General features: G+C 47.2%; 1 protein-coding gene across 1 annotated transcript in view; it reads right to left on the reverse strand.

Annotated features, from left to right (window-relative positions):
- Positions 1-4,343: 4,343 nt before the first annotated feature.
- LOC117701523 (C2 domain-containing protein 3-like) overlaps positions 4,344-12,219 on the reverse strand; it is a gene marked incomplete at its 5' end in the record, with an annotated part of 33,282 nt that continues 25,406 nt past the window's right edge. Inside the window, 2 exons of the mRNA XM_076706259.1 lie at positions 4,344-6,099; positions 10,645-11,545. Coding sequence (XP_076562374.1) covers positions 5,937-6,099; positions 10,645-11,545 — 1,064 coding nt within the window. The remainder of the gene's footprint in view (positions 6,100-10,644; positions 11,546-12,219) is intronic.

Below are 12,219 nucleotides of genomic sequence, written 5' to 3' on the forward strand. Positions count from 1 at the left end.
TTCTTCCTAGACTCCTGTACATCCCTGCCCAGGTTGGCTCATCTTCTTTCCAAAGTTTCAGGTAGCCTTAGCAGAACTTTCCTGTGACCTTTAGGTCTTTCTAGGATTCTGCAGACAGCTAGGGACTTGATGATTCAAAGACAATGAAACAGGTCACAATCTCTTGTTAACAAGAGGTGCAGCTCGGCCATAAGGCCTGGGCCACAGTCAGGAGGGCCCTGGACTTTAGGAAGTTCCCTTGGACCTGTCTCCTTTCTGGTTTGATCTGGTGAACCTCTTCTGGCAGGTATGCAAAAGGCCATAGTTCCAGTTAGGTACAGGGAAAGACACAGAAGGATGACTGGCCCCTTCCCCGGGGAGCTTGCAGATCCACAGCAGAGCTAGCTCTTTAAGACAGACAGACAGACAGACAGACAGACAGACAGACAGACAGACAGGAGTGTGCCTGTTAAGCTGTCACCCATGCTGGAGCCCCTTCACCCACGTTCTGGAGAGTACCTCCAGTAAAACTCATGGTTCACCAAACTGGACTTTGGCAATATTTGTGCTTTGCTCTGCTGTGGTACACCTATCTGGGGTGAGCAGATGTGTGTTCTGTCTCTCTAGGAAATGTTTTGCTACATACAACAGGAGGAGACAGAACACATGGGATCCACTAATGGAGACTCAAGACTGGACTTCTCCTCCCTTCCCCTCTCATTCTAAGCTGAGCATTGCCTGGAACATGCAATACTGAAAAAAGTCATGTGTTTCCATCAGATAGGCAATCCTGTCCCAAATCCCTGCTCCCACCTGCTTCAGCACACTTCCACGGCTCCACACGTGCTCTGATCCCACGCCCCTCTGACCCGGGGACTTCCTGCCTGCTCCTCTGAATCAGCATACCCACCTTCAGTTCTCTGGAAGCCTTTCCTTCCCTGGGGCTGAGAGCACTGGCTGCTCTTAAAGATCTCAGGTTCAGTTCCCAGCACCCACGTGGTAGCTCACAGCACTTGCGATTCCAATTCCCCTCTTCTGATCTCCATGAGCACCAGGCACACATGTGGTGTACACACATACACGGAGGCAAAACACTCATACTTCTTAACAAAATAAGAAATCCTTCCCTTGACTTCAAGAGTTGTCCCAGGCAGTCCTATTTCTCTGTTCCAAACTCAAAGCCATTATCATGAAATCCTTAATGACACAAGATTGTGTGTTCATCACACACCAATGAACCCATGTAAGTAAATAAAGCAGCACAGTAAAGACAGACTCTAAAAACCCACCCCAACCTACGCATTGCAGTTCTGTCAGTCCTGTTAATGATCTGCATGCTTGTACCTGCCCTTCTCATCTCCACAACCCAGAACAGCGTAGCTACACCCATCAGAAGTCGAGACAGATCATAAGGGTAGCTAAAGAATAAAGGCTACGTAACACGCAGGACAACAATGATGGAGACATCTACTTAATTTTTTTTCCCCCAGAGTCTATGAAGTTATCCTGAACTTCTGATCCTCATGTCTTAGGTTCAGGCAGGCACTACCATGTTCAGTTTCTGTGGTGCTGAGGCTGAGGGACCCTAGTGAGACATCTCTAAAATGCTAAAATCCAATTTGGCTTTTATTCTATAGCCAGTGAAAATCATTTTCAAAATGAAGGCAAAATAAAGGAACCTGGGAGAACTAAAGTGGAGAGGCCTGGTTACCAGCAGGCCCACGAGATATGAAACCTTAAAGGAAGCCCCCAGGCTCCGGGGAACTGCCCCAGCAAGACCAGGATGAGAGAGAATGAATGCACGAGAAGGGCAAGTATGTGAGAAAATATCTAAGACTATTCTTTGCTAAAAGTCTTCAAAGCGAGGCCATTGTGTGTGTGCATGGTCTGCAGGAGCAGGTGTCCGTGTGCCCGAGGCTCATGGAGGGTGTTTTCCTTTATTGGCCTCTGCCTTATCTTTTCAGACAGAGCCGTCCACTGTGCCCTGCACACAGCTCGTATGTGGAGCTGGGGATCTGAACCCAGGTCACCATGCTTGTGCAGCAGGTACTTTTCCCATGGAGGCTATTTCTAAAACTTTCAGAAAGTTCAAAGTGTGAAATGATTATGGTGTCCCTGCCCAAATATGAAATCTAAAGCAAATGTAAGACACTCAACTCTGGTAACCCATGGAAAACTACTTCAGTGTTTTAAAATTTTAATTTGAAAAACAAATGTTTCTTTGACCTTTGGGTACCTGCATCACTAGTGTCAAACTGCATTCAGAGATGTTAGAGAATCTCTAACATCTGGTGTTTATTTGTGAGGAAAAGCAGGAAGCACTGCAGTGTGGAACACGTGGAACACATGTGCCACAGCAACCATGGCATCCAGAGTAGCCTTCCCATGATGCAGTGCAACTGACAATGTCATACGTGACATCACAGGCTCAGCTCAGGCTGGACTCTGACCTGGGAAACAGAAGGTTTGCTAGTGGATAAACAAAAGTGTAAAATCAGCATTCCTCAGAAACGTGTGAAATAGGTTTCTGTGAGGAAAAGCCATTACTTTTCCTTATGTTCCCCTACAGCCCACAACTCCCAGGCATTGGGGCATGTCAGTTCCTATTAACACACACTTGTATCAGAGTCCCCACACAGCTCCCGGGCTCTTCTAGAGAGCCCTTTCCCCCATTCCAGCTTCCATGCTTCCTCCCTTTGCAAACCTCTTTAAAACTGGCAAGGCTGTCCCTGTCTTTGCTACTCTGTTCTCCCTGTCCCCCAAGAGATAGCCTTGGCAGCTTGGATAAATATTTCCACCCACAAAGAACCACCTTCTTTGTGGTTTCACTGTGCCCTTGCGTACAGGGAGCTTCTAATAGCAACAAAGAAGACATGTTGATTCAAAACAATCGTGGCTACAAGGACTAATAACAAAAGGGTGTCTGTCCAAGAACTGATGATAAGGGCGGCCCCAGTCCAGGGCTGACTCAACAGTGCTGGGCAGATATCCTGACAGGAGTCTCTCTGTGTGAGGCTGCACTTCAGGGTATCCATTTGTGGTAGTTCTTGATATCAGGCACTTACGAGCAAGGTCCCCTTCTTTAAAATTTTCTACTTTATCATTAACATTGCCGGAGTAAGACATGGCAACTCCACTTGGTAAGTTTCACAACAGTACCTTAAACACACAGGCAATCTCAGGTTCAGCACCTGCAGGCTTCTAGCCAAAATCTGCCTCCTGGGGTTTCTTGGTCTGGAACCTCCCAGTGCTGAAACTGGGCAAACTGTGATGACACTGGCTCTCCTAACTGGGACCCAGACTGAAGTCCTAAGGACAGAAGTGGCCCCAAGGGCAGCAGCAGTGGAGCTGTGCTGAGCAAGCCATAAAGAGTGCCCTTTAAGGGAAGGGGGTTCTCATCTCTTTCGTCTCCCACACTCTGTGTTGAAAAGACCACAGACAGTCTGTCCCCGGGGAGGAACCACATTGCAAAGGCACAAATACAGAAACAGGAACAACATTTTGGCTGGCAGTTTTGTCACAGTGGCTTGTGGAACTCTTCCTGAGGTGCATGACTCACTGACCCTTCACCCACTTGGCCCAGAAGGTGGCAGGGAGATTCAGCTGTGTCTACTTAATTCTCACCCTCATCCTGTTAAACACTCATTATTAGCTTGTCATTACTTAGAACAAAACTGAGACTCAGTAAGGTCAAGCCACAAGCCTAAGGTCCTTTGCTTACTCCCTAGCAGGTCGTGTTTTGTTCCATGAATGTTGTATTCCAAGCTTATGCTCAGTGCTGGGCACAGCCCCCAAAGCCTAGTGCAAATGTCTCAGCCATGTGCACACTGTCAGAGAGGTGCAGAGGAGGAATAAGACCACAGCAGCTTGAGGAAGCAGCATTTCTGCCCCTGAAAGCAATATAGGGAGGCAGATAGGACCTCAGATCAAGCTATCCTCCAAACATGTTTTGGAAGCACACTGGGGAGGCTGGAGAGAGGATTAGAAAGCCAGTGAATGGTTCAGACATCTCAAGGCTTCTCAAGAACCATCACACAACTGTCTCCTGGTCTGTTAGCTGTGACTGCAGAACTCTAACCAGGGCTCTCAGCAATGGTCAGATTGACTTTCTCCTATCAATACAGACTCTGGAAAAACATGGGAAATGTTTACGTAAAAAAAGTCAATTTAAACCAAGGCAGATAGGCTGGGAAAACATCTCCATGTCTTGGGCGTGGTGGTACACTGTAACTTCAGTATTTAGAAGGCCCAGGGCAGGAGCTTTATGATAGCTGAAGGCCTGGTCCCAAAACTAAAGCAAAGCAACATGCACGCATGCATGCACACACACATGCACACACACACACACACACACACACACACACACACACACGCACACGGAAAACAGAGGGCAGGGCTTGAAGACAGAACCTGGGATTCTCTTACTCCTGAGGGTCTCGAGTTCTTTGGGAAAAGGCTCAACCTTTACTCATCAGTTTCATGTGTAGATATACTAATGCCTTGAAGATGTGGACAGGAAGCTCTGAGCCCCAATTCCCGAACTATTGTGGTTTAGATATTAAATGTTTCTCCAAAAGCCTCATGTACTAGAAGCTGGATTCCCTTGCTGGTGGCACTATTTTGGTAGATTCTAGAAGTTTCAGGAGGTGGAGTCTGGCTTGAGGGAGTCCATGAGCCTTTGGCGGTTACATTCAGCTCACTGGTCCTTCCCTGTTTGCCTGCTTCTTGTCTGCTGTAAGGTGGGTAGCTTCTGACACATCGGGGCAGCCAAGGACTACGGACTGTGATCTCTGAAGTAAGCCTTTAAGTTGCTTCTGTCTGGTAGCCTGCCACAGTGCCAACTCTGACATGCTCATTTACTGAATGGAGATAATCATCTGGCTATCCCATCCAGTTGCTGGCAGTTAAAACAGTCTAACTGTGTACGGCACTTAGAATAATGTCTAAGTGAAGGAAGCACTGAACAGGAGCTATTAGCCACAGTGAACAAGCAAACGCATTTTATTTATAACGTACATTTGTCTCTGAAAAAATGTTTTGAGAGCTCTGGGATGGCTGCTCTGTGTCGCCTACATACCAGTCCCTGGATCCTTTCTCTACTATGCTATGTGGTGTGTCCTCTCTTTCATTCAAATGTGGCACTCTACATATTTGTTATAAATTAGGTCATGCCCTTCCCAGAGGGCATCCAATGAGGTAAAGCAGTCCAGTGGCCCTGAGGACATGGCAAGGTAGCCTGGGGCAGGGTCATGACTATGGCTGGTCCTTGGACAGCTCTCTTTCTCTCTTTTTAAGAAGGATGAGCTCACATGGCGCAGGCTAGAACTCCTGACACTCTTGTTTTCATCAGATGCTGGAATCATAGCCTCTGACACCATACCTGGCTAGCTGGCTTCTTGTTTGTTTAGGATTTGTATTACACAAAACAGATAATTTGTCTATATAATTGATATGTATAGATTATATATCTATATATAACAATAATGTCAGAATATTATGACCATTATTTTTGCTACCTGCAATGAAGACCAGGCGCTACGGCAGAGCAGACAGTGGAGAACTAAGATCTGTACACATGTCCCAACTGCCTGCCATTCATGAATGATAAAGTTATGATGGTGCTTTGTAAATAGCAACTAGTCACAATGTTTCTGTGACCCTGCTCTTCATCCAGATCTGACTGGGTTGTCACGGTCCCCTATGGATGCACCTCTTATCTGTGGCGCCTTCTGCTGTGGGGTACTCCGCTTGCTTGGCTGTGGATCCTTGCTCCTATGCTTCTGTGTTGCTTTCCCTTCCATGCCAGTCTTAGCTGACAAGGCTCTGGTTGTCCTTATGTTGTCTGAGCTCCTTGCCCAGTGGGACCCACAGGCTATTTTCCAGGCAAGCATAACGAGTGGCCACTGGAGCAGCTTCTCCAGGGCGATGGCCCAGAGCAGCCTGTGTGCTGCGTGCCTTTAGGGAAGAGATGCTGATGTACAAAGAGGGAGACCAGTGGCTGTTCTTACCTGGTCAGCGGTGGCTGGTGGTGGCAAACCTGGAGAGTGTGAGATCATGCGTAGAGAGGCCTCCAGTTGTTGGGGAGGCAAAAAGAAGTTGGGCACTACAACAGGTTCTGGGCTGCAACGGTAGTTAAGGAATAAAATACCTAGGAGTCTACCCTCCTACCAGACCAACACCCACAGACTTCAATCACACCGTTTGTGTCTTCCTCCCCCATCCATGAATCCTTGGATGGTTCCTCCCTCACTTGAAGACCCTGCACCTCCTAATATGTGTCTTTCCTCCTTCCCTCTCTTTCTTTAGTCTCTACTGTAATGAGTTCACATTCCAACTTCCTCCAGGAAGACTTTTCCCTAGTCACATGGTCCCCCATTAATTCTGAAAGTAGTCTGTAACACAGGAGAATGTTCAATTATTATAACTTTTTTTTTTTTTTTCAAATTTTCATTTTCTGTGTATAGGGGTTTTCTTTGCATGTATGTCTGGGTAGCACAGCACATGCATACCTGGTGCTCAAGGAGGCTGGAAGAGGTCATCAGATTTCCTAGACCTGGAGTTACAAACAGTTGTGAGCCAATATGTGAGTGTATGAATTGATCCTGTTCTTCTGGAAGAGCAGTCTGCTCTTAACCACTGAGCCACCTCTCCAGTCCCTCAATTATTTAGTTTCATAAGACTTTCATGTCTCCTTCAATATTCTTCAAATTTCTCAATAGAATTTTGCTTCAGTTACCCAAGTACTTGCCTAGAGCTTGCAGGAGGCAGAAGGTAGCAAGGGTTGAACACTGGCTGAGGCCTGCTGGTTCACGGTGATGTATAGGGAGATGGAAAGGTAGCTCAAGGGCAATGCCTTGACCATGGAGGTCACTGGTACTGGGAAGACATGTCTACTGACTATTCTCTGAACATATTAAAAACAAGAACTGGAGGGGGACGGGGTATAGCTTGTCTGTCTGATCTGCATGAGAGATCTACAAGGTCTGAGCTATAGCTCTGACTTCTCAGTACCCTGGTAAGTGGCTGCAGGAGGCATGCTGCTCTACAAATATCTGTTGAATCACAGCGCTGATTCAGATTGCCTTATTCTAAGGGAGACGAAGGGGGCTGCTATGGTGCTGTTTTTTTAGGGTTTCTGTTTAAGCAGCTAAGTATGGCTATGATTTAAATTCATTGACTCAGCTTTCCATTTTATTGTTTTTCTCTTTATGATGGACTGGCCTCAGATGATGTCATTTTCATAACCTCATTCCTGTGACCTAGCATAATACCTGGGGCAGAATAAATGTTCAACATATATCTCCTGAACAGATGACTGTGCCTGTGTATACTAGCTTCTGCCTTTCCTAGAGAGGTGGGGTTGAACAGTGGTTCCAGAGGAACAGAACCCTGACTCAGGCTGTCTCTGGAACTGGGTTGGGGCTGGGTCTGTTTGCTGGTGCTACTCTTACCACTCTTAGCCGGCAGTCTGCTGACACTGGAGAAGCATTAGCACTGCTGGGAGGTGCCAGCCGGCCCTGAACACAGCAGCTCTCCTTAGCTTGCCCCTCCTGCTTGCTCTGCAAGATGACGTCTACTTGAAGGCTCTTTTTCCTCAGTGTATGAAAGTGTACAAGGTTCTTACAGTTAGAAAAAGACTAACACTGTCCTCTTCCCATCCCACTGTAAATTCGCTTCTAGTTACAACTTGGCTGACAATCAAGACTAAGGGATTATATAGAAAACCTGCTTAGAGTGGCAGTTGACAACATAAACCTGCTGCTCTGTGGTCCCAGTGTGTAGGGCACCGGTCCCCTGTAGTTCTCCGCTAATTCCCTTAGCCACTGAAATCTGGTCTTCTACCCCTGCAAGTCTTCCTGAGTTCACAGGTCTCCCACAGGACCCACCCTCTCTGCCTTCCCGCTGTCTCCCTGTGCCTCTCCCCCAGCCCACAGGACCCACCCTCTCTGCTGCCCTGCTGTCTCCCTATGCCTCACCCCCAGCACCTCACAGCTCGGGTCTTTGGCTGGCTTCATGTTTAAGACGCTCACTGAACCTTTGCCTGTCACCAAGGACTGCATCATTTCCTCTTGGATGCCTCTTGGCACTTGTTTAACATGGAAATTTCTTTTTCTAAGACGGTCTATGTGCTTCCCCATCTAGTAAAGACAATGCTTATAACCTGGGACAGAAATGTCAGTCACACTTTAAATTTCCCTCTTCATCCCCACAGGGTCTTCTGACCCTGTATCTTCTCTCTTCTTCCAACACTCAATGCTTTCGGCCAGATGTGCTCCATCTCCTGTTAGTACAAATTTCCTGGGTGGTCTCCTGATGTTTGCTCTCTCTCTCTCTCTCTCTCTCTCTCTCTCTCTCTCTCCTCCTCCTCCTCCTCCTCCTCCTCCTCCTCCTCCTCCTCCTCCTCTTCCTCTTCTTCTTTTTTTTTTTTTTTTTTTTTTTGGGTTTTTTGAGACAGGGTTTCTCTGTGTAGCCCTGGCTGTCTTGGAATTCACTCTGTAGACCAGGCTGGCCTTGAACTCAGAAATCCGCCTGCCTCTGCCTCCCAAGTGCTGGGATTAAAGGCGTGCACCACCACTGCCTGGCTTCTTTCTCCTTTTTTGACAGTATTTTTCCCAGGCTAACCTTAAACTCCTGACTGTTCTGCACAGACTCTGACTGCTGGCATAACAGGTGTGCCCCACTACACCAGCAACCTGTTCCTCACATCTCTTCCTGATACTCTGAGCAGCCTAAAGTAGTCTCCACTTCCTGCTCCCATCTCTCACCAAAGCACTTGGCACAATGGCCTGTTTACCTGACTTTCACCAGATAATGGAGCTGGAGGGAAGGGTTAATTCTAACCTGTCCTTGGTACTCACTGTACTGTCTGGTAAGAACGGAAGGCCTGAGCTTAAGCAGCCCGAGGGCCTGGGCACATGTGGCAGCTCTTTTCCTGACAACAATCTGACCATAACTACACCGACAGCAGCAATGTTAGGATCTCCACCCAATGTAAGTTGGGGAGCAACTTTACCCAGAGGCAGCCTGCTGGGAGGGCCTAGTCCCCAGCCACAGGTCTTTCCTATCTCTACTACAGTCTTTACGTTTCTTTCTGACCTGTATCATGAATCACCTGTGTGTGGGGTTAGGGGTATGGCTCAGTTGGTAAAGTGCTCACTGTGCAGGACCTGAGTTTAGAACCCCAGTATCTAAATAAAAAAGTCAGGTATGGTGACACCTGCTTGTAATTATAGCGCTGAAGAGACAAAGACAGGAGGTTCCCTGGAGCAGTTTTGGTGAGCTGGTAAGTTTCAGGTTGAGTGCACGACCCTGTCTCAAAGAATAAGGTGAAGAACACGGAGGTTCTAGCCTCCACATGTGCCACCAGCACAGCCATGCAGTGAACATGCATGGTGTGCATACACATGGACATGCACAATGAATATACCACATGCATACAAACACAAACTAATTATTTATACAAATATTTCCACTCATCCAATTCTATCTTATCAGTTTAATCTGTACTGATGATTCCTATTCTGCAATGGTAGATGAGGGTGAACAGGGAAAAACAAGACACTGACCAGAGGAGCTTGTGAGTCTGGGGATCACTTCCTCCATCTGATCTGAGGACAGGCTCAGAAAGGTTCAACCTGACTTCACAGAAGTAATAAGATGTGGGGCCTGCAGGATTCGAAGCTCTCTCATCAGAAAGCAGCCTACTTCTTTGGCCAGTGGAGCTCAGTTAGGTAAAAGCATTCATGAGGGCTGGAGAGACGCTTCAGTGGTTAAGAGCACTCACTGCTCTTCAGAGGACCTTAGAGTCAATGTCCAGCACCCACACAATTGTCTGTAAATTCCAGTTCAGATGATCCAGCACCCTCTCTGGCCTCCATAGGCAGGCACTGCCTGTTCATAGTATACAGACATTCATGCAGGCAAAACACACATAGACATAAATTAATAATGGATGAATCTTAAAAAACATCACTAAGCCTGTGTTTCCTCACATGCAGAGTAGATGACACCTAAGAGACTTGTGACAAACTAAAAAATAAATTCTTAGCACATAATAAATGCAAATCAATGGTAATGTTCTCTCTCTACATGCCCACTCTCCTTTTTGTGGTACTGGGGATAGAACCCAGGCTAGACAAGTGTTCTCCCAAGGGACTATTGCCATAGATCCAGCCTCCCCTTTTATTTCAACTGAGGTCCTGAGCCCTGTCTTCAGGAAGGGAATTACACATGTTTAAAGTGGGGAACTCAGACAGTAAAGTTTATTGTGAATGTACTAACATCTAAGCCCCCAAGCCCCATTCAATGTTTTATACCTGAAGAGGCAGGTGTCAATGGTAGATTCTATTAATTTTTTTTTTTTTTTTTGACAAGGTCTTGCTATGTACCCTAGACTGATCTACAACTCACAGTTCACCCACCTCAGTCCCCCAGGTGCTGGGATTATAGGCATGGGTCACCAAGCCTGACCCATATAAGTGGCAGACCCATATAGTACTAGTCATACAAGTGAGCCTTCTGAAGGAAGAGCCTTCCCATACCCAACACTGTCCAGTGCATTCCACAAGGGCCAAGGTCACACCCAATTTCGTTAGCCTAATACCAGCATCCAAATGCCCAGGATGGACGGCCTAGGTACCCACTTGTGGGAAAAGCAAAGGATACAGAAGGAGATTCTGCCTTGTGGACACCTCTGACCCAGTTGGTACCTGCTTCTGCCTCACAGCAGGGGAGTTCATGGGTGGCTTTTTGTGATCATCCCTTTTGCTTTGGGAGGGTAGGAGTAGAGGAAACTTCTCAAAGCTCTCAGAGGAGTCACTGAACTCACTGGAGAGAACTTCACTCTCAGCCAGGATCTCTGGAATGGGCTTCTGGTCCCGGTTTATCTGTGACGAGAGCCATCCAACAGAATCACTGCTCTCTTGGGCTTCTGAGAATGTCAGGCCTGGGACAAGCTGAGGCTTGGTTGAGGCAAGGTCTTCAACCTTGATCTTACAGGCTCCACCCTCACAAACAACACTTTGGCTAGGGGAGCCCTGTGGAGATTGGGGGCTGACTGCCTTTTGAGGGCAACTTCTGACCTTCAGCTCCTCTCTGGGGAATGGTTCTGGAAGACAGGAGAGGCCTTCCCTTTGTACTTCATTGGGCTGAGGGCTAAGGACCTCACTCATGTCTGACATAAAACTGGACCAGGGGCTAGTTTTGTCTGTCACTATGGTTATTTCATTTAGGGTCCTGGGCTCAATAATGTCTTCCTCATAGTCTTCATCACTGTAGTCTGGGCCCACCTCCGTGTCATCGCTGCTCTGTTCCCTTGTGATGGGCACTGTCTGCTCCAGCGACTCCTGGAGCATCCCTCCTCCCTTTGAAGGCTCTTCAACAGGAGGAGGCAGGGAATCTGTGTTCGCCTCTATAGCTCCTGCCAATGGCTCCTCTGGAGTGGTGCTTCCCTCTGGAACAGCCTCGGTGTCCTGAGCATCTGGGAGGGTGGTGACTGTTCTGCTTCTACTCCTGGCTTGGTGAGAAGTCAAAGCTGCTTGTGAATCTCTGGTGATAGTCTGCAGATCTGAATAGCAACAGATATCACTCTTACTATAAGGCAGGGCTGCAGCCCACTCAGGTTCCCGCATTGGACTCTAGCTTCACAAGTATCCCTGTGATCAGACTCTAAACGAACCTCACGATAGGTAATTCACCCAGGAGTCAGTGAAACCATGTTCACAGCAGCACAATTTCTACTACTTTATTCTAACATTAGAGGCTGAAGTCTAATCTAGTTGTAGCTGTGCAGACACCTGTGGAAGCGCTCACGCTCACATCTCGGGGAGCTGGTCCTGACGGGCATGCTCACGCTTCCGTTTACTTCAGTAATCACCTATATTAAAACCGAAACGAGAGTCCACTCATTCACCTATTCGATGACAGTTATTAAAACTATCTATTTTACTTGGAAAATATTATTAACACACAACAAAAGAAAAGAATGGGGCAGCAGGGCTTTGAAAGAACATGGGCTTTAGGTCCAGTTTTTATAGTTAAGTTTGTGGTCACCTGCAGACTGTCTCCTCTGAGTCTGTTTTTCTTTCATATGTGACCAATATCAGCCACTCCACAGGCTTGAGACTGAGAGAGATGGGTATACCCTGCATGATGCATGTGCAGGCACTTAAGGAGAAGGCACTAGTGAACTCTATTTTTGGGTGAAATGAGGGTGATAAATTAATAAACAAGTTGGTGTAA

Source organism: Arvicanthis niloticus, unplaced genomic scaffold, assembly GCF_011762505.2.
Source record: "Arvicanthis niloticus isolate mArvNil1 unplaced genomic scaffold, mArvNil1.pat.X pat_scaffold_1262_arrow_ctg1, whole genome shotgun sequence".
Taxonomy (NCBI): Eukaryota; Metazoa; Chordata; class Mammalia; order Rodentia; family Muridae; genus Arvicanthis; species Arvicanthis niloticus.